This window comes from Corapipo altera, unplaced genomic scaffold (assembly GCF_003945725.1).
Source record: "Corapipo altera isolate COAL_440 unplaced genomic scaffold, ASM394572v1 65, whole genome shotgun sequence".
In the NCBI taxonomy this organism is placed as follows: domain Eukaryota; kingdom Metazoa; phylum Chordata; class Aves; order Passeriformes; family Pipridae; genus Corapipo; species Corapipo altera.
In genome coordinates, this window is record NW_020884891.1 from 7256161 (window position 1) to 7274492 (window position 18332).

The 18332-nt window shown below is 41.8% G+C and overlaps 1 protein-coding gene across 2 annotated transcripts in view; it reads right to left on the bottom strand.

Moving 5' to 3' along the window:
- NRK (Nik related kinase) overlaps window positions 1-18332 on the bottom strand; it is a 92820-nt gene that overhangs the window by 11972 nt on the left and 62516 nt on the right. For both annotated transcript variants that reach the window (XM_027645395.1, XM_027645394.1), the window contains exons 19-28: window positions 16944-17041; window positions 15847-15980; window positions 12067-12160; window positions 9423-9596; window positions 9020-9149; window positions 8478-8636; window positions 6677-6820; window positions 5343-5477; window positions 3451-3551; window positions 2731-2880 (exon numbers count right to left, since the gene is read on the bottom strand). In XM_027645395.1, the coding sequence (XP_027501196.1) occupies window positions 2731-2880; window positions 3451-3551; window positions 5343-5477; window positions 6677-6820; window positions 8478-8636; window positions 9020-9149; window positions 9423-9596; window positions 12067-12160; window positions 15847-15980; window positions 16944-17041 (1319 nt within the window). The remainder of the gene's footprint in view (window positions 1-2730; window positions 2881-3450; window positions 3552-5342; window positions 5478-6676; window positions 6821-8477; window positions 8637-9019; window positions 9150-9422; window positions 9597-12066; window positions 12161-15846; window positions 15981-16943; window positions 17042-18332) is intronic.

Here is an 18332-nt window from a genome sequence, read left to right on the forward strand (position 1 = left end):
ATTTGAATTCACAATTATTTCGGAAGACGGAGGAAGGACAGAAGCTTCCACATTCCAGGAGATCAGTGCTTTCACTTTCCATGATATTTCCCTATCACTACTCACAAGTTAAAACCTGCAAATTCAACAATATTCACTTTGCTGTGAAAAGTTACCTTTCAAATACAAGCCACTCTCTGTCCTTCCCTTCCCAAATCCCTCACTACAAACAGTTCCCCTTTAACTGCTGTTGGGCACACCTCTCTGCAAGCCACAGGAACAGTGCATTTCACTCACACGAATCTCTTCCAGAAGCCAACATGTCCCAAACAAAAAAAAACCCACAAAAGTTGAGGTATACAACCATGAAGGTGGGATTTTATGGAAGCGTTTTCAAAAGAAAAAGAGGACAGCCTTAAAAACCAGTAACGAAGCATTTCCTTGTTTAAAGCGCTACTCAAACCAGGATGTTACATAGTAAATTAAACCACCACAATTAATATTTTTATAGGAAGCATATGACTGGAGCTTTACATCATTCTCACAAGCCAGCCACACACAGAGATGTTTTCTTTTTTTTTTTTTTCTTCAAGCACAGACACTTATACACACCGTGAGGGCACAATGAACAGTAAAAGAAGCACTGAAGCTGTACTTGCCAAACCGAATACACTCAGGCCAACCACTTGACTCCGTGCCTCCGCAACAACTATCCGCAACACTAGAACGGGTATCCAGAGCCGCAGGGCAATTTTAATGCGTTGCCTTGGTACTCGCATGAGTGATCGGAGCAGGTAAGAGATGAAGATAGAGGTGGGGAACCAGGAAAAGAGGCTACCAGAAAGCAAGAGTATCTAAAGTCAGCCTGTTAAAAAGTCTGGGCTGTTGCTACCAAAAAGCTCCTTGAGAGAATTATCCAATTCTAGCAGATGCTCTTTAAAATTATAAAATACCGAAGAAGATAGAGCCGCTGTAGCAGTCGATTTATTTCAGGTCTAAGACTCTAAAGGGAAATTGTATTTTTAGTACATGCTAGCTTTTAGTTGAAGAGTGCACACAAACTCAGTCAGTCTTAGAGGTGCCCCACATATTCAGGGCAGTCACCTGGGAAATCTCTCTCATCAGGTACCTAATTGTATTTGCAGCCTGTTGAAAAAGTAAAGCCTCTAAGAAGGTTCACTTTTTTCTTTGCCTTTCTTCTCTTGGGCAATTATGCTAATGATCTCTTTGACAAGTCACTGTTCACCTTGCTCAGCAACCCACTTCCAGAATGGCATGTGGGTACCTGTGGTAGTTTGGTCTAGGTTTGGGCGGGGGGGGAGGCTACTTCTTGTGGTAAGGTTTGGAGACTTGGCAGAGAGCCAGCTTCAAACCATATCAGTACCACACTTCAATTTATAAACTGATGTGAATTTATCATAGCTGCACAGTTAAAGGTACTAACTGTCAGATTAAATAAACCCTCTAACAATACACCCTCTAACAGGACAAATATTAAGTCCCTTAAAAAAAACCCCAACACAGAAATAAACAGTACAAGCCTTTAGCAGGTGATTAAACAGTTCCAACAGCTAAAAGAGTCACTTCTCAATGAAGAGAAGGTTCTAAACTTCGCAGCCATCCTCAAACGCTGTGTCCATCACGAACACAGGTCTGACAGGACATGGAGGCTGTCACTTCCAGAGCAGCAGAGTGATCAAATGGCTCGCACAGGAGGCTTTTCATTTGAGTTGAAAACGTGGGACTGAGAGTGGAGAAAAGTTAAAAAATAAATGGATTCATGGCACACGCTGCAACATGCAGATCTGGGATGAGATTTCTTCAGACATCCCAAGCGTAACTTTAGGACACGTGGCCTTGGGATGCAAGGAGGCCATGGCACCTGGATGAGCTAACCCTCGGCCCCTGTGGAGCACTGTTGACTTCAGGGAGGTTTCCAAGTGTGCACAGAAGTTTCCTTGCCAGGAGCCTCCCATTAGACTGGAACCAGTCTGGAACCCGCCAGGTTACTGAATATAAGCCCCCCAAGTTTCTCTGGCTTTTGAAAAGAACTATCTAGAACAGCTAAAAATTAAGCAAACAAACAAACAAACAAACATTAACATCATAGCACAGACTTCATATTGGACAGCCTCATGCCTTGTCATTCACTTCTGCAGGGGAATTTGCTGCATTTGAGTTTAAGCAGCAATTTAGTGGTCACCATCACCTCCAACAGAGACACAATGCAATCAAGATGTACACATCAACCTCAAATCAACATTTTCATGCCAAGTTCTTGACAATCTAACAAGAAAGTCTAGAGGAAAATGTAAAACTTCTGAATTTACAGACTGATTTAACGGGCAACTGAATGGTAAGAAGATCCACAAATTTATTTAGTCCAAAGCTGGGTTTCTGCAAAGTCTGCATAGTGGCAGATTGTAAAAGTCAGCTAAATTCATGTAGATATTATTGTGTCTTTGACTGTTAAGTCCTCAATTTCCAGGACAAATCGATTAGAAATAGTAGTGTCCATACAATAGGCTTTCTGATATTAAACCATTAAAATTGATATCCTAAATGTGATAAAAGCATTTTAACAGGACTTCAGTGTTATAGAAGTATGAGAAAATTGGTTTTCTATTAGCTGTCATACAATAATTATTCTCTTATCCTGTCTTTTGAAAAACAGTACAACTCTTAATCTGATCATCATCAATATACAGCCCAAAGACAAAAGCAGTAATGTTGGTTTTTGGATTATCTTACGTGTGTTGGAAGATACAGGTCATACACAGATCCAGAGTCCACATCAATAGCGTGAAAGCCCACTAGTGACCCATATATAACTTTCAATCTCTGTCCATTTTCAACAGTCAGGTCAACTGACAGTGGTTTGTGATGAAGTGAGGTAAAGGACTGGAAAAAAGAAAAACAAAATATAACAAAATAAAGCTGCTGGTTTACAGATCAATATATACAATCTTAAGAATTCTCAAAACTCAAAAGTTAGACAGCTATTTTTGTTAAATAGTAGGTTATATTTAAGGAGCTGAGTATCCATCATCCACTGAGTTGCAAGGACAGTTTGATAATTCACTTGTGCTTTGAAAAAGAAATCCAGATTCTAGAAATGGACTAGGCAAAAATTAGGCTGAGTACCATTTGTGTTCAGTTTCATCCCCTTCTGAGGGAAATCAGCATCAACTCTGTGAATTCAAATGTACATTTTGGCACAGCATATGTGCTGCATTTGGCTCGGGTAGAGACAAACAAGTTACTCACGTCTAACAATCGTGACAGTTTTATGCCTGCCATCTCCAATGTATGTCAAATGAGCTACACTTTCTTTAAAAGAACACTGATTTTATCTTTAACTCGAATAAATGTTATACAAAACAAAACAAACAAAAAAAACCCAAAAGCAAAGAGCAGATGAGAGACAGCGACAGACACTGACACATCTGAACCAAAGGGATTTTCACGTACCTTAAAAGCCATGAATTTGTGATAAGGCTTTGGAGCCCAAGCATAAACCTCCACTGAGTTTTTCAAAGCAATTACGAGGAATTTTATTCTCTCATATTTTACTGTAACACAAGAAGAACAATTCCTTAGGTACCAGACAGACACTTAAATCAAAGGCCATCTCATCACATGAAATAATTTCAATGGATTACTTGTAGAGGTAGACATTATCCAGCAAGGGAGACTAATGCATTCAGGACATCAATGTTTAATACCACCAGTGACAATACCTTGACTGGAAACCTATAGTTCATTTATTTTCAGTAAAGCCAAATGACTGTTAACAACCTTTATACATTGCTTTTCATATAGCAATGAAAAAATAATAATAAATCTTACCACTCAGAAAAAAAAGGTCTTGACCCTGCATCTAAGCCAACCTATTTGATTTTTTAAGTGTGAACACACCTCAACAGCTCATTATGAATAAGCTACTGTTGGAGGACTGGTGGTTGCTGGCTGAACAATTCTGTAAGACTCTACAGGATGAATTTTCATTTCACTGTTCATCTGTGGGGTTAAATCCCCATTTGCCAGTGTGGGTGAAGGACTCCCAGCTTTCTGAGATGAGTAAGCATTTACCAGATGAGCAATTTCTCCACGACGTAATATTAAGGTCACGTTGGGCCCATCGAGAATAAATGAAGAATCGTGCATTGAAAATTAAGGTTTCTTTGGCAGAGTAAAAACACAGTGTACAGAGACAAGCATTTGCTTTGGAAGCAGGATGTTATCTCACATAGGCAGAAAACAAAAAAACCCAGCAAACTCCACCAAAATACAAACCAGCACATTCTTTTCCTCTTTTACCTGGAAAAATGGCTGTAAAACCAAAGGTCAAGATACAAGAAGATTCACCAAGAGAAAAACAGCAGCAGTTGTGCTGTCAAAAAACTAAGTCTGGCTTGTCATATGTAAACACAGAAGGTCCTACCACATGCTTACCTAATTTTAGGATAAGTATTTTGGTGGGTTTTTTTTTTTTTTTTAATAACACAGTAAACCCAATGATGACCAACTGAAGTGGAATATGTGGGTGCTTAGCTGTAATCACAACTAAAGTAACAACACACATCTGTTTCACATTCTCTCTTGGGTTTAACCCCTGCCTCTTTTAAAGCCAGGAGAGCCAGCTAGCTCACATTTCCTGCACTCCTCTGTAGCACAGCTCTGTCTGACTCTGAAGAATGTGTCACTGTCATATACTACCCTTCACCACAGCAAGACTTGCATCATAGTTCACACCCTCTCACACATTAAATGACAGAAACTATCAAAACACTGATGCTCATCTTCAAGAATGAGCTGCCTGAAAGCCAAAGAAAAGCCAGATGGATCATTTCCAGTGTGTAAGTTTAAACAAAGGTATATTTGGGTCTTTCATGACCTAGAGAAAGGGATGAGCTATAGCACATCCAGTCTGATCTACCTAAGGACATCCTATAAATACAATTCACTAGGACTTTAAATAGGTCCAGTTTCTTAGCAATTACTCAGGGGCAGGAGGGAAGCTGAACAGCACAGAAGTGGAAAAAAATCAGTCTAATTAAAACCTTAAGTAACTACAGAACAACTAAGTCACTGACTAACCACAGACCGTGGCTGGCACTCCCTCCTTTCAGCCATCACAGGAAACAGCCATAACATCATCTGATATCTGCTGCAAAAAGAGCTGCTACTGGAATGACAGGGACCAAAGCATCTGCCACGTAAAACAAGGAGGCTTGAAAGAACTCAAGAGATATTCAGAGCAATACAATCCTGAAACAATGCTGAACAAAAATGCTGCTGTCACAAGATGCAAAAAGAGGATGATTAAGTACCTCTCCAAGTTAAAAACAGGAAATCCTTACCAACTTTGTAGTGCACACAGCCTTCCAGGTCACCCACGGACACCCAGCCCTGTCGTTTTTCCACCTCTGGATCATTGCGCAAAATTTTATTTCTCAGCCATGACAAGTAATACACCCTCAACTTATTCTTCTTCCCTAGGGTTGGGAAAAAGAGACAGATTGCTTTAACTCTCTGAAGTACAAACTCTCCCCCACTTACAAACTGCCAGAGTTTTGTGACCTTGAGTGCAGCAGGTCTTTGTGCCTTGCCAAGGTGAGAGAACAGTCCAGTGGCATAAGAAGAAAGCTCTGCGTGATGGGGGCACATGGGGGGGAAATGGCACATGAGCACTCCTATGGCATGTGCACTTACCTTGTTATTCAAGCTTCAAGATTTTCACACCTGACTAAAATTCTTCCCTCAGGCCAAAGAACAAGTCTCTACAGACACAAGTATTATCAGAAACAATTGCACTACCTGGCATTTACTCTGGAACACAGGCATGTCCTACAATGGCCATTTTGAAAAAGTGATTAATTTAGTTCTAATTAAATGACAATCTTCATTGCAAGCAGCTATTTTTCTTTTAGATGGCTTTCCAGGTGAGATTTATTTTGTCATCTTTCACCTCAATCAGACTTTCTGTTGCTTTAGTTCGTAAGTCTATATTGTCAACAGCAGCCTGGGACCATTGGTTAGTCTGAAGGGAAGGACTATGTCACATCATCAGCTGGACCTGGCAATGTGGGACAAACAGCTCACGCCACTGCCCACCACGGTGAGTCTGGACTGGAGACAAGGAACTGCCATTCCTTGCTGGACCTACACACCTCTACCTTGGTATGTGCTGTGCATCCTTTGAGGCCACTCTCATCCATGGGGAATAAGGGCAGAGTCTAAGCTGTTTGCAGCAGAGGTTGAAGACCTGCACTTAATGTTACTGATGCTTTCACAATACAGATCACTTTTATGTTACTGCTCATACATCTTGTTGGACACAGGATGAGGTTATTTAATGATATGTTAACAGAATTGCACCTAGATGGTCACTCACCACAGAAACAAGCTGAGTGACAAACTATAACTTGCTGAGAATCAGTCCATTTTAGGAATGAAACACTTTGTACTTCCCACAAACCATTTTGCACATTAACCAAGTAATGAATTGTTCCAAAGCCTCTCTGGAATGAGAGTGTAAATGTTAAAAATTCAGGAGAGTTTTCCTATTAACAAGAATAACTGTCCTGTGATTTTCTGAAAGAGGAAATTCCTCAACCTAGTTTATAACCTAATTCTTCTTTTTAATTGCTTCCAACTCGAATGCAGGTCAGATACTTTTAGACACTGAACTAACCTGATATAGTAATTAGCACATTGAGTCCTTCCAAAACATCCATTTGCTGGAATCGTCTCCTTGTAATCAATGTATAAACTCTTCCTTGCCCGCTTCTGTCCAGCAGCCACAATCCATTCTCTGTTCCCACCAGTAAATTTACTCCTGTTGATACATGAAAAAAACCCTGCATAAGTCACCTAATGATTCAGAGGCCACCGAGTGTTCACTCTTTTGCGAACTGATTCTTATTTAGTCTCACTTAATGGTACCCGATAATTTCTCTGCTGCTCTGTGGATGACCTCCCAGAAAAACAGATCTCACCATTACAGGTTTTACCCAGCAGAACACTTATATACCCATGGAACTTGAAGGCTGAATAGTTCTACTGAAGTCAATGTTGATTTAAACAAAAAGGAAAATATTTTGTGAACTCGAACTTCTCAGGCGACCTTGGAAAGTGTCTGTGAGCAGTGCAGAAGTCTCAGTCCAGCACCACTACACTACTGACACAGGGGATCCAACTAAGTGATCAAAGGGTCCCCACCAATTAAGACAAAAAAAAACAAATAAAAAATTCCCCCCAAACACTCTTTTTCCAAATACAACACTCACAGCACAGGGGCACCAAACTTGTGGGAAGAAGCACTGCTGTTACAAGGAGGTGCAGCATTTGTCTGAAAACAAGCTGGGATTTGGAAGAATGCGTTCAAATGCTTAATTAAAGGAGTGAATCCATCTGAAATCCAAGTGTTACTAAGGAAGCAAAGGCTCCAGCGGGTTGCTGACATCAGAGGATGTAAAAAATTATGTTCAGTTGGAATGACAGCTAAGTTTCCTAATCAGCAAGTTCTAAAGACACGACATAAGGTATCCTGCTGTAACAAGCACCCTCCTCCACTGCCAGTGCTCTGTTGAGTACCTGGTGCTCTTCAGCCTCAATGCACACTTAATTACAGACCTTGCCACACAGCTCTGTACTTAGTTTAAAATCTTGGATTCCTGCTAACACATATTACACAAAATCTGTGAAGCTATAAACTGGAAATCTATACTTGCTTTGGATAATGTCTCATCTACTTCATTCATCTGCCATTCCAGGCTCAAAAAGCGAGGAGTAAATGTCTGGGTGAGTCCCACAGAATATGCCTGTTCTTTTGAAGTAGAAAGGTGGTCAAAACAACTCAAGAGCTCAGCTAGTGTGCAACTGGGACGAGGTCTATGGTTGTTGAAACGTGGTCTGACTACACTCTTCTTGATTTTACACCACATGAAATGGATCCTGTAAAAAGTGTGTAAATTTACATGATTCGGTGAGGTTCTGAATAAACACTGACAGCAGGAACTAAGCCAAGCTTTTGGAAAGACTGATGCCTGACCTGCTTGAGATTCTTGGAATACCTAACACAGTGACAGTAAAAGGCTTCCAGTTTGGATTATTTCCACTGGGTCAGGGCTCAGTGTGATCAGCTGTACTCACGTGCAGCTCAGTCAAGAGCAAGTGTCATGAGCCGCATAAGCTGCTAGAACAGTTGCAACTTTTGGCTCTTCCAATGAGCACGGTTTCAGTTTGGTGCTCAATCAAAACATTTTCTCATTCTGACGCACAAAAATCCTTTGCCACTGCAAATCATGTGTTTGCCATCTCGTACCAGGATGGCAGTGCCACACGAGTGACACAGGTATCTGTGCAGGGACCCACTCCAGGACCCTCTGCCAGGAAAGGTGCAATACAACTGTGAAATCTGTCTGGCACACCCTGCCAGCCTCCCCTGCTGCTGCCTTCCCTCCAAACACATGCCCAGTTCCTCTCAAGCTTACCCCACAAAGCAGCACAAAGGACCTCTGAGTTGAATTTCTTCTTATATTTACGAATTTCGGGGCTGTCACTCTGCGGGCGGATATTCGTTGGGTTGACATTGACAACGGAGCCCTTCCTTGCATTTTCCCTCCTAACAGGCTCAGGTTTGGCACTAGATGCTAGAATGAAAGACATATGCAATCATGAAAAATGTGAGTGAGTGGCTACAGCTCATATTTGACCTGTTTGTGGCAAAATGAAAGAAGCTCCAGAGGAACGAGAAAGCAACTTAGGAGCATTACAGTCAGAAGAAAAAAAAAATCTGGAAAATTCCTCAGACATTCCTGAGAAAGCACTGTGGTAACAGAGCAGCAGAGTAGAGCAAGCCACACCTGGAAGAAGAGCAGAAGCAGTACAATGGAAATTCATAGTAATGTGAAGCTTCAGTTTCAGGAGATTTTACTCATAGTTTCCATTTCCAAGCAATAGGCCCTCCCTACTCCAGACATAAAAAAAGAAAAGACCAGGAGTGGCATTTTATGCAAAGGTAAAGCATACTCACGAGAACTACAGGAAGGTCCTACTGGACTGGTGGGAGGGGTGATTGGCAGGAGTCTGGGATCTATGAACGATGTAAATGACGTTGTGGACGATGTACTGCTCTTGGGAGGTGGGCTTTCAGCACAGGGGGTCTGCAATGAAAAACAAGAGCTGCTTCAGGCAGAACCCTGACAGAGCTGTTACCTGCCTCCAGGGCCACACTTCTCCCCTAGAGCCCGTGCTCACAGTTGTTTTAGAGCCTCTCTGGGCTGCCAAGACTTGCTGCCCTGGCCCCTGTGCTCCCCACATGATAACTGGGTGGGAGAAAGCCAGGGACAAGGAGCAGAGGCACACCAGAGTGCTGCAGTGCTGATATGGCAGGTGGAGGAGCAGAGGGTAATAATTCAATCTAATTTATCTCTTACCTTGTTCAGAGGTTTGTTCTGAGGTTCCTGGCAAGTCAGTGGCACTTGTGGCGGGTTCACAGAGGAGTCTGTGATTTGGCTTTGCTGGAGGAGATCTGGCAGGAGATAGTTCTGGTTGTTTACGCTCCAAAGGCCTTCTTGGGTGTTAGAAATTTGTTTCCCTAAAATCTGCTCCTGCACAAGAACACACAGTTAAACTCCTCATTTAGCATATTTCCAATGCACTCTGCAACTTCTGTTAATTAGGATGAAAAATAATGAGCATACAGGGAGGGGTGCTCTGTGTGAGGCATCCTATAAAAAAAAAAACTCTAAGGAAAGATTAAATTAAAAAATTAAATACAAAAGAGCATGGCAAACACCTGCGATGACAATATTGGCTTCCACTTCTGAGGTGCTCCACAAACATTCTTCATCTCCATTACCTCAACCACAGGAAAAGAAGCAACTTCATCCTCAGAGACACAAAGTCGGATGACTTACTCTGACATTACAGATCTGACCTCTGTGTACTGCAGACAGAAGTAGGTACTTAATTCTGGACCTGCATTTAATTCAAAACTCCTCACCATTCATTTCATTCCTACTTTCCATTTACTGAATTAGGATATTATTCCAGAGAGGCAATATTCAGTGGGATCAGCATCAGCATTTCCAGCAAACTGATATTTGGTTCTGCAGACCTCCTAACACTATTCCACCAGCTTCATGGAAATACTTGTAAACTATGTAAGGTATCACACCAGCTCTGTCCCTGACAGCACAATCTATGGAGTCAGAAGTCAGTTTCTGGGAACAGCTGGGCTGAAGTGTTGAGAAGAAGATTGGATGTGTAAAGCAAGAGGTGTCCCAGATGGGGAAGGCAGTGCAGAGGGATCCGTCAGGGTACCTGACCACCACTGGCACTGGAACATAGGGAGTGATGGGAGCCAAGTGCTACACCAGAAAATTCCTCCTGAATTTCACCAAGAGCAAAAAGCACCAGCCAACTCAAGCAGCTTCTGGCTGGTTGAACTCAAAGTGAAGTCTGTGCTGTGTACTGACTTTGAATCAAACAACCGACTGAAATCAAATAATCTTTTTTGAATGCTGGCCAAAATAGGGAAAAAAAAAAAAGGTACGAAGATAATTCTAAATAAAAGACATTTGCCTTTTAGAAGTCAAGTAATTAACTAGAAATCAAGTTGATGCTCTAAGTATTTTACATTTTAAGTTAGACATAAAAACTGAAACCAAAACATGGAAGTCAGATTTGAGATTAGGGAACCAAGCCAGTATAGGGCTTTTTTGTTCAGTTTTCAGTCACATTCAGCTGAACTGAACCAAACCAAAACCCCATTTGAATCATAGGGGCAGTCTGGTACACCCTAAACCACTTCAAAGCAGTTCACGCTGATGGGCCAGGGAAAGGGATACTGGAGAAGTCAAGGAGAGTCATGATGGCTGTGGCTGGTGAAAAAGGAGGAATGGATAGGAGGATCCATGAGAGGGAGGTAGAAGACTGGAAGGCATCAGAGAGATTTATGAGGAGAGGTATCAGTCATCTGCCTGTTCTCCCTCCCCCACTGTTCTCTCCAAACCCTCCAGAAAAAGGGATCTCAACTCTTTTCCATTCTCCCTCATCCTAAGTGGCCCTCAAAGGTTCCATCTTTCTCCTTTCCCTCAAGAAGCCTATTTCCAATACCTGAATATCAGAGGAAAGGGAAAATACTGGGCTTGTTTTGCCACAAGAGAAATACTGGTTTAGGCCCTGTTTATAATTCTTTCTCCAAAGCAGGGTCTTTTCTCCTCAAGGATGGTGGGACAAAGGCCATGTGGAACTCTTTCCCCAGTCAGGAAGGACACCATGCTGGCCTGAAGCTTAGAAATCACACCACAGGTAAAGAAAACTCCTTTTAGTTCCTAGATCTTCCACAGCTCATACCAGCAGCTCTGGGGAAAACACCAGTTTCACAGCAATTCATTTCTTCTATCTGTGAGGTGAGAGTACACTCAGTAATATGTGAGAAGTGCTCTGATGCCAAGTACAACTCTTATTACTGTAATTTTTTTCTGTTTTCAACCACAAAGAACATTTTTCTGCTTTGTCTCTCTTCATCTTTTCTGTGCTAATATTTATCAAGGGGGAAAATCCACATGACTGGAAGCCCCTACTAGAAACTACAGCTGGAAGGAACCACAACATGACATATGAGAAGACAAGTATTTTTGCTGAGCCAGTAGGGAGAGATTAAGTGTTTTTCCCCTCTTCTGTTTTAAGTAGTAGGAGGTAGTTCTCGTTACACTAGAATTAAAAAAGTCAAGACTTTTAAAAATAGCAACAACGCACACCAACAATAATCAACAGTATTGCTTTTTGCCCAGTGCTTTCACAAAATATCTTGTCATCAGAAACTACTACAGGTCAATAACAAGGACAAAAAGAACTGCAATTTTGTACCTTAATGTAAGCATTTTTACAGGAAACACAAAACCTGAAACTACACCTTTTTTTCAAGGCTTATAGCTGTAATTTGCAATAACAGAGCAGGACTTCAGAGTGAAAATGCTGCTGAGAAGTAATGGATACAGAGTTTATCACGCACATTAATGATCTCACTCCCTCCCCGCAATGTACCCACCCCCTTACAAATGGCCAAATTACCTTCTGTTCTGTGACGGTGCTTTGGGGTTTCAGTTCAATTCCATCTGGTACTCTCGTCCTTGAGAAATCTGCGATTCTGCCGCTTAGCAGTTGCCTGGTAACAAACTCCAATTAATGAACAGAACTACTTCAGGGGGAAAAAAGAGAGCCAAAAAGAAAAAAAAAAACAAACAAAAAACAAAAAAGAAAACCACACATACCCACGTTCAAAAGTGAGCATAATTAACATTCACTAGTTACACTGAAAGGTTCTTGTACAAAAGCAAGCTGATTACTCTGTGGATCTGCCTGAAAGGACTCAAGCCTGAGGACCATTCACACACAGCAGGAAGATCTCCCCACCTCGACAGAGACCATCCCTTCATCTCCCTGCATTTCACCCATCATCCTTCAGACACTGAATAGCCCAGGCAAGTGAGAGCTGATCCCTCAAGCTGTCATTTGAGAAATGCCTACTTCAAAACTTCTGTCTCTCCTCATACAACGCCCTGTGAGGTGCAATTATAAGCCACCTTGCTCTCCAGAGAGAGCACCAGCTGCACTTGGAACAGGAAAGCCACTGCTCTGCCACATGATAGTATTAGAGACCCCTCTGCCAGTGCCTACTGGGACAGGCCATGCTGGAATTCCATACTGTACATCAGTCCCTGAAACACAGACAACCTCACCTTATGTACAAAGAAGCACAGAAAATGTTGCCAAGTGCACGCAGACAGAAAAAAACAAGAGCTGCTGGACTGGCTGGGGCCAAAAGCCCCCCAGCCAAGTATCCCATCTTGAACAGTGACCAAAAGCTGATACCGAAAGAGAGCAGTGATAAGGGAAGTGTCTGTTGTGAATTCCCAGCACACCACTGCTTCCTGCACAACCTGAGGTATCTTAGTGTTCTAAACTTTTTCACCCAAGTGGAACTGCCTCAAACTTCTGTCAGCGAGGCTCTGGCCCCATTTCTGTACAATTCTACCTCACATGGTTTATTTATCCCACTTACTTATTTATATTAATTTCTTTATTACCGCAGTCCATTTAAGCCCATTACATTTTTGCCTCCTTTCCAGTAATTATAAAACTGACTGGATTCAGAATGTGAAGGGCTCTACAGTGCTATGTGCCAACTGGTAGCAGACAGTAATGTGTTTTTTTTCTTTTAAAAGATGCCCAACGGGATAACAAAGAGGGTTTTTGTGAGAGAACAACCAATTTAAGATGGTTATGAAAGAGTAGAAGTTCGGGGGGGTGCTGGTGCTTTGTTGTTGGTTGGGTTTTTTTTGTCTGAAATTGCACCCCTCTTCTATGGGAGAGGCAAATATTTACATACTAAACTTAGGAGGAATGACAAGATATGGTGTAGGATCAATGCTGAATGCAAGGACCTGTTCTTATCAGGAAAGCAAGCAGTAGCTTATCTTAAATAACGCCAACCTCCCACTTAGTAGGGGAGAAAGTAATTACTAGCCAAGCACACACCTGAACCCACTTAGTCCAAATGTTGGTAGGAAACAGCATTTAAAGAGCAGAGAGAAAAAACTGAACTACACAACTGAGTCCCAGGATGCTCAGTGTTTTAGGGGGATTGTGAATACTGCAGGCATCAGAGGGGGAAGCACTCTCAGTAAAGCAGGAGAAACTGGCATCAGTGGAATAGATGTGCTATTCAAGCAGGTAAGATGCTAAATCATATACACTGACACCCTTTCCTTAAACAAATACGTGGGGTGTGGGAGAAAGAATTCTGGGTCATCTCACTGTTAATAAAAACAAGATCAAAAATTGTTTTACTGGTGAAAAACAGCCATTTAGTCATGGCTTTCTCAGAAATGAGCCCTCTCAGAGTCATTAACAGGATCAGTCCAAGAGAATAGAAAGCTCTTTCTCTTGCATGTGTCTCAAGTGTACTCCTACTGGGCACCTCCAGGAAAGCTGGAGCATAGACACTGAATGCTGTTCCACAGCCCAGGCAAAAACAGGAATACACAGATTGTTTTCAGGGGCCAACTAAGACTTGGCCTAAGGTATCTCAGCCAAAGTCCACATAGAAACACTTTCACAGAGTGCAAGGGGCTTCAAATCCTACAGTCACATTTTAGAGAGCAAAAACCTTCATACCATTCACTTATCCACAATATGCAAAGTTTCAGTGCTGGCTGCTCCTTCCACTCTCATCATTATCCTTTTCGCCATTTACTTGGTAGCAATCAGGATATATTTCCTAGTATCTGTCTTTTAATATAAAAGATGTTTAGCCAAGATGAAGGAATTCTTTTAATAGCAAGATTATACTTCTGATTTTACAGGAGCTCTCGCAGTGGCTGTGTGCACGGAAAGGCAAACCTGACAGGGAGCACCCTGCTAGTTCCATTTCTCCAGAGGGCTGGTAGATCTCACACACAGACAAGATGCAAATAACACATGCAGCTTTCCAAAGGCAGTGATACCACTCCTTCAGATCATTACAGTATGCAAGGACCACAACAAACTAACACTTACACAGCAAAGTCATTGCTACAAGGCAAATCCATATTTTTATGTAGAGTCTTTCTGAGGTCTAGGATGAATTCTATGACCTAGAGTGAATAAAACCTTTTACAGATCAGAACAAGGTGGTCTGGAAGAGGATCAGTAAGAAAATAAAGGCATTACAGTAAACAACTGTTCTTTCAGGTGTGCTGAATAAGCTACAAGATTTTTACCATTCTCTCTCCTCATCTCAGCTTTCAAAATAAACTTCAGAAATGCAAATTAGGAGTATATATAGGCACAAAATCTCTACCTCTTCAGAGTTGCACAGGGGAAAGGACTGGTACCATATCAACACAATAACTTGACAACAATGCTACAAATCTGGCCACCTCTGCCTGAAACTGCACATGCAATTCTGTCAGATGAACAAGAGCCCCATCCCAGAGAGCTCTGTGGCCCTGAGATGCACTTCAAAGTAAATCTTAAAACCTGAATTAAACTGAAGCTTCTTTCATCAATACTAAAAAATAATTCTGTTTGCTGTTCCTAACAGTGGGGCTGGCCAGGTAACTCCCCTGACTCCCTTCTCTCTTGGACTAGTAAGCTATTCCCACTCCATTACTTCTCAGCAAAATACACATTTTGCACGACAAGTAGAACACCAACAGATGTCAGTCACAAAATCAACAAGAGAAACTGGAAAGGTAAGAGGACAGAGTTCAGGTGAGATCAGCTTGGGACAAGTCACAGCATCAGCTGGAAACCACAGCAATTGTCCAAAATGTCAGTATTAAAAATACAGCAAGTTTTACAACACTACTGTCCCTTTTTATTGACAGCACTAGTGAAGGAATCAGCTTTTCAGTGGTAATTATTTCTGCCAGAGTAAACAGACTATGTGAATATGAGGGTCATACTTGCCTTGCTTTTTTCAATGTAACCTGTATTTGGCATGAAGGCACACAGTTTTCTTTCCCTCTCCTTTTTGCTTTCAAAAATTCCATGTAAACATAGATCAGTGTGAAGTAATCTCTGTAAATGCACTACCCAGTATATTCTGTTAAAACTAGACATTTCCTCATTGTCCCAGGGCAGCAAGTCATCAAAGCTTATTACACTGCACACATCTGATGGAGCAAACATTTACCCCCGGGGAGTTCATTACAGTGCAATTAAACTGCTTAATTACAACTGCCATAAATGACTGATAGTAACTTCAAAGGAGAGGTAGTATTTATGTATGCCAGCTTTTTTTCTACATATTTAGAAGTGTGTAATAAAAAGGAAGAAAATAATAATAATAATATAAATCAAGCCAACCTTGTGTGGTTTGTGTCATCTTCATCACTGCTGCTGCTGCTGCTGCTGCTGACCTCGTCACTTGAGGAGGAATAGTCTGCTGCTTTTAACAATGAGTTGGCACTGTCCTTCACCTTGGCAAAGGAGACTGGACTCTGAATAAAGAAAACTCAGCTGAAGAACCCATCGCTAAACAGCATGTGCAGTACTTTACTTTCCCAGCAAATACAGTTACTGTCACTTCCACACCAAAAAAAGTTGATGCTTTTGTTGGTCCATCATAAGCAGGTACTTCACACTAAAAAGTGACCTGAGCCAAAACACCCAAATTTCCTAAAAGCTGAAAGGTGACTAACTTTAGTTAGTATGTTATTTTGATATTCTATGATTCAATCTTGCACTTTGCAGGAGCAGAGAAGTACTTCCTTTTTCACACAAGAAAAGGAGTGTTCTGCAGCAGGACTAAAGGATTCCACTGGCTTCAGTGTCATTCCAGCCCTGGACTACCCTGAGGCTTGCAGGGCCCTGCCCTGAGCACTGTGTGCCTGCACACAGCAGGTACAAAGCACCTTTGGTCTGGAAAAGCAACACCAAAACAGACACAGCTCACACCCACAGGGCAGTTATGACATCCCAGTCCTACAGATATTCATATACAAGTGTCTTACACTGTGGGCAATGGCCTAAACACAGAGTCTTCTGCAAACCTCTGGTCCCTGACAAGCCAGGAGGGGCTGGGGACTCTGCTAAGCTGTAGCTGTCCCCTGCTTCGCACAAGCCACCAGCATGGTCTTGACTTCTGTGTTGCAAGAAAACGGGTCAATGGCTTCCTGAAATATTAAAGACATTCCCTTCCTTTCTAAAGACTTATGATCAGAAAGGTTCAGGAAAATTGAACTCTCTGCTGAGGATCTGAGCTGGACACAAGTCAGACCTGGACCGGGAGCTGATGGACATGTTACTGCATCAGCAAAGCTCAATCCAGCCCCACACACCCCTCAGGCGGACTCACCAGCAACAGCAAAATGAAGCACTAAAAGCAGAGCTGTCTGCACAGACAGACCCTCAGTGAAAACAATAAACAAATCAAAAATATCAGTGGATTTAAAAGAACCTACTGCAATCTGGCCTGGATGAGAAACTTTTTCAGCCTTCTTATGCAGCTGTAAGTGGTTCTGTGACAAAACGTTCTCTGCCTTGGCCGGTCCTGGATTCCCTGGGGATAAAAAAACCCCAAATTTTACTTTTTTCTAAAAATGCATGTGCAGCAGAGTGAGTGAGGGGACCAGTAAGACAAACACACACACAGCTACCACTCAAAGCAGACACAATTCCTGATACAGAGGGAAGGTAGGGAAAGCAGTTGTACCCTCACCCCACCCTGGAACACACTGGCCAGTTCAATGTCTACCTTGTTCAGCAGCTTCTCCCATGACTATCCCACTGCTACCAACAGGACTCCTTGCAAGTTAAGGGAAGAGAGTTCAAGCTCACACAAATTAGGATCTGTATTTGGTGATTTAGATAGTTTTGTCACAATGGTTTTATGTCTTCATGCATTTTGCAAAGCTTTCAAAAATCAGAATTCCTTACTGGTCAATGAGCACCTAAGCAACTCAGCAGAAGTATTAGCTTTAAAGTATTTATAGCCTTTTCCTGTCCAATTCATTATCCCTATGGGTTTGGGAAAGCAACAAACTCCATCTGAAAACGCCATATGCCAGAACTTGCTGTAATTTAATTCACTTAAGAACTCAAGAAGACAGTTTAAATCACAAAGGAGGTTTTCTATTCTTTCCATTACTGGTGAGATTTTCATTTCCCCATGCCAAAATAGCACAGGAGTTACACATCACACGGACTTTGCAAAGTTGAGCTGGGCTGTTGCATGTTGTTCAACTCTGTTATTCAAACACAAAATGACATAAGAGCAAAAAGAAATATAATCCAAGGAATTTAAAGTGTGCTCTGGATTTCTCTTGAAGCAAAGCTTCCTATTCTGTGTAGTTTAGTGAAAGCAAAACTGGCTTGATTGTGTAAGCATAATAAATAAGCAATTTGTTCTTCATTTATCAAGGGCTTATAAATTAACAATGTAAGTCTCAACATAAAAATAAATGACCTCAGCAGCTCACTGGGGTGGTTTCAGAACATTTTTAGCATCCACCCTGCTTTGAACTGGGTGTGCATGATTTGCAGTGTTCCCAGTCTATAGCAGTCAACCTGGACGCAAGGCATTGTGACACATCACGGCTTTGTGAGGAGCTACATAAAAAATTGCCCTACAACTGACCCACAGAAAACACCCTTAGGAACAGCAATAGAGGAACAAAGCTATCCACTTCTGCTCTGTGGCCCCATCTGCCAGAATCTCAGACCAAGTCTCAGGAACCAGAGTCTCTACTGCAAAAAAACTGCACAGTCACGAGCAAGCCCACTGTGTTTCTACACCACTACCAGTGATATTAAAAGAGCTTACAAAGCCATACTTTGTTAAATTAGATGAG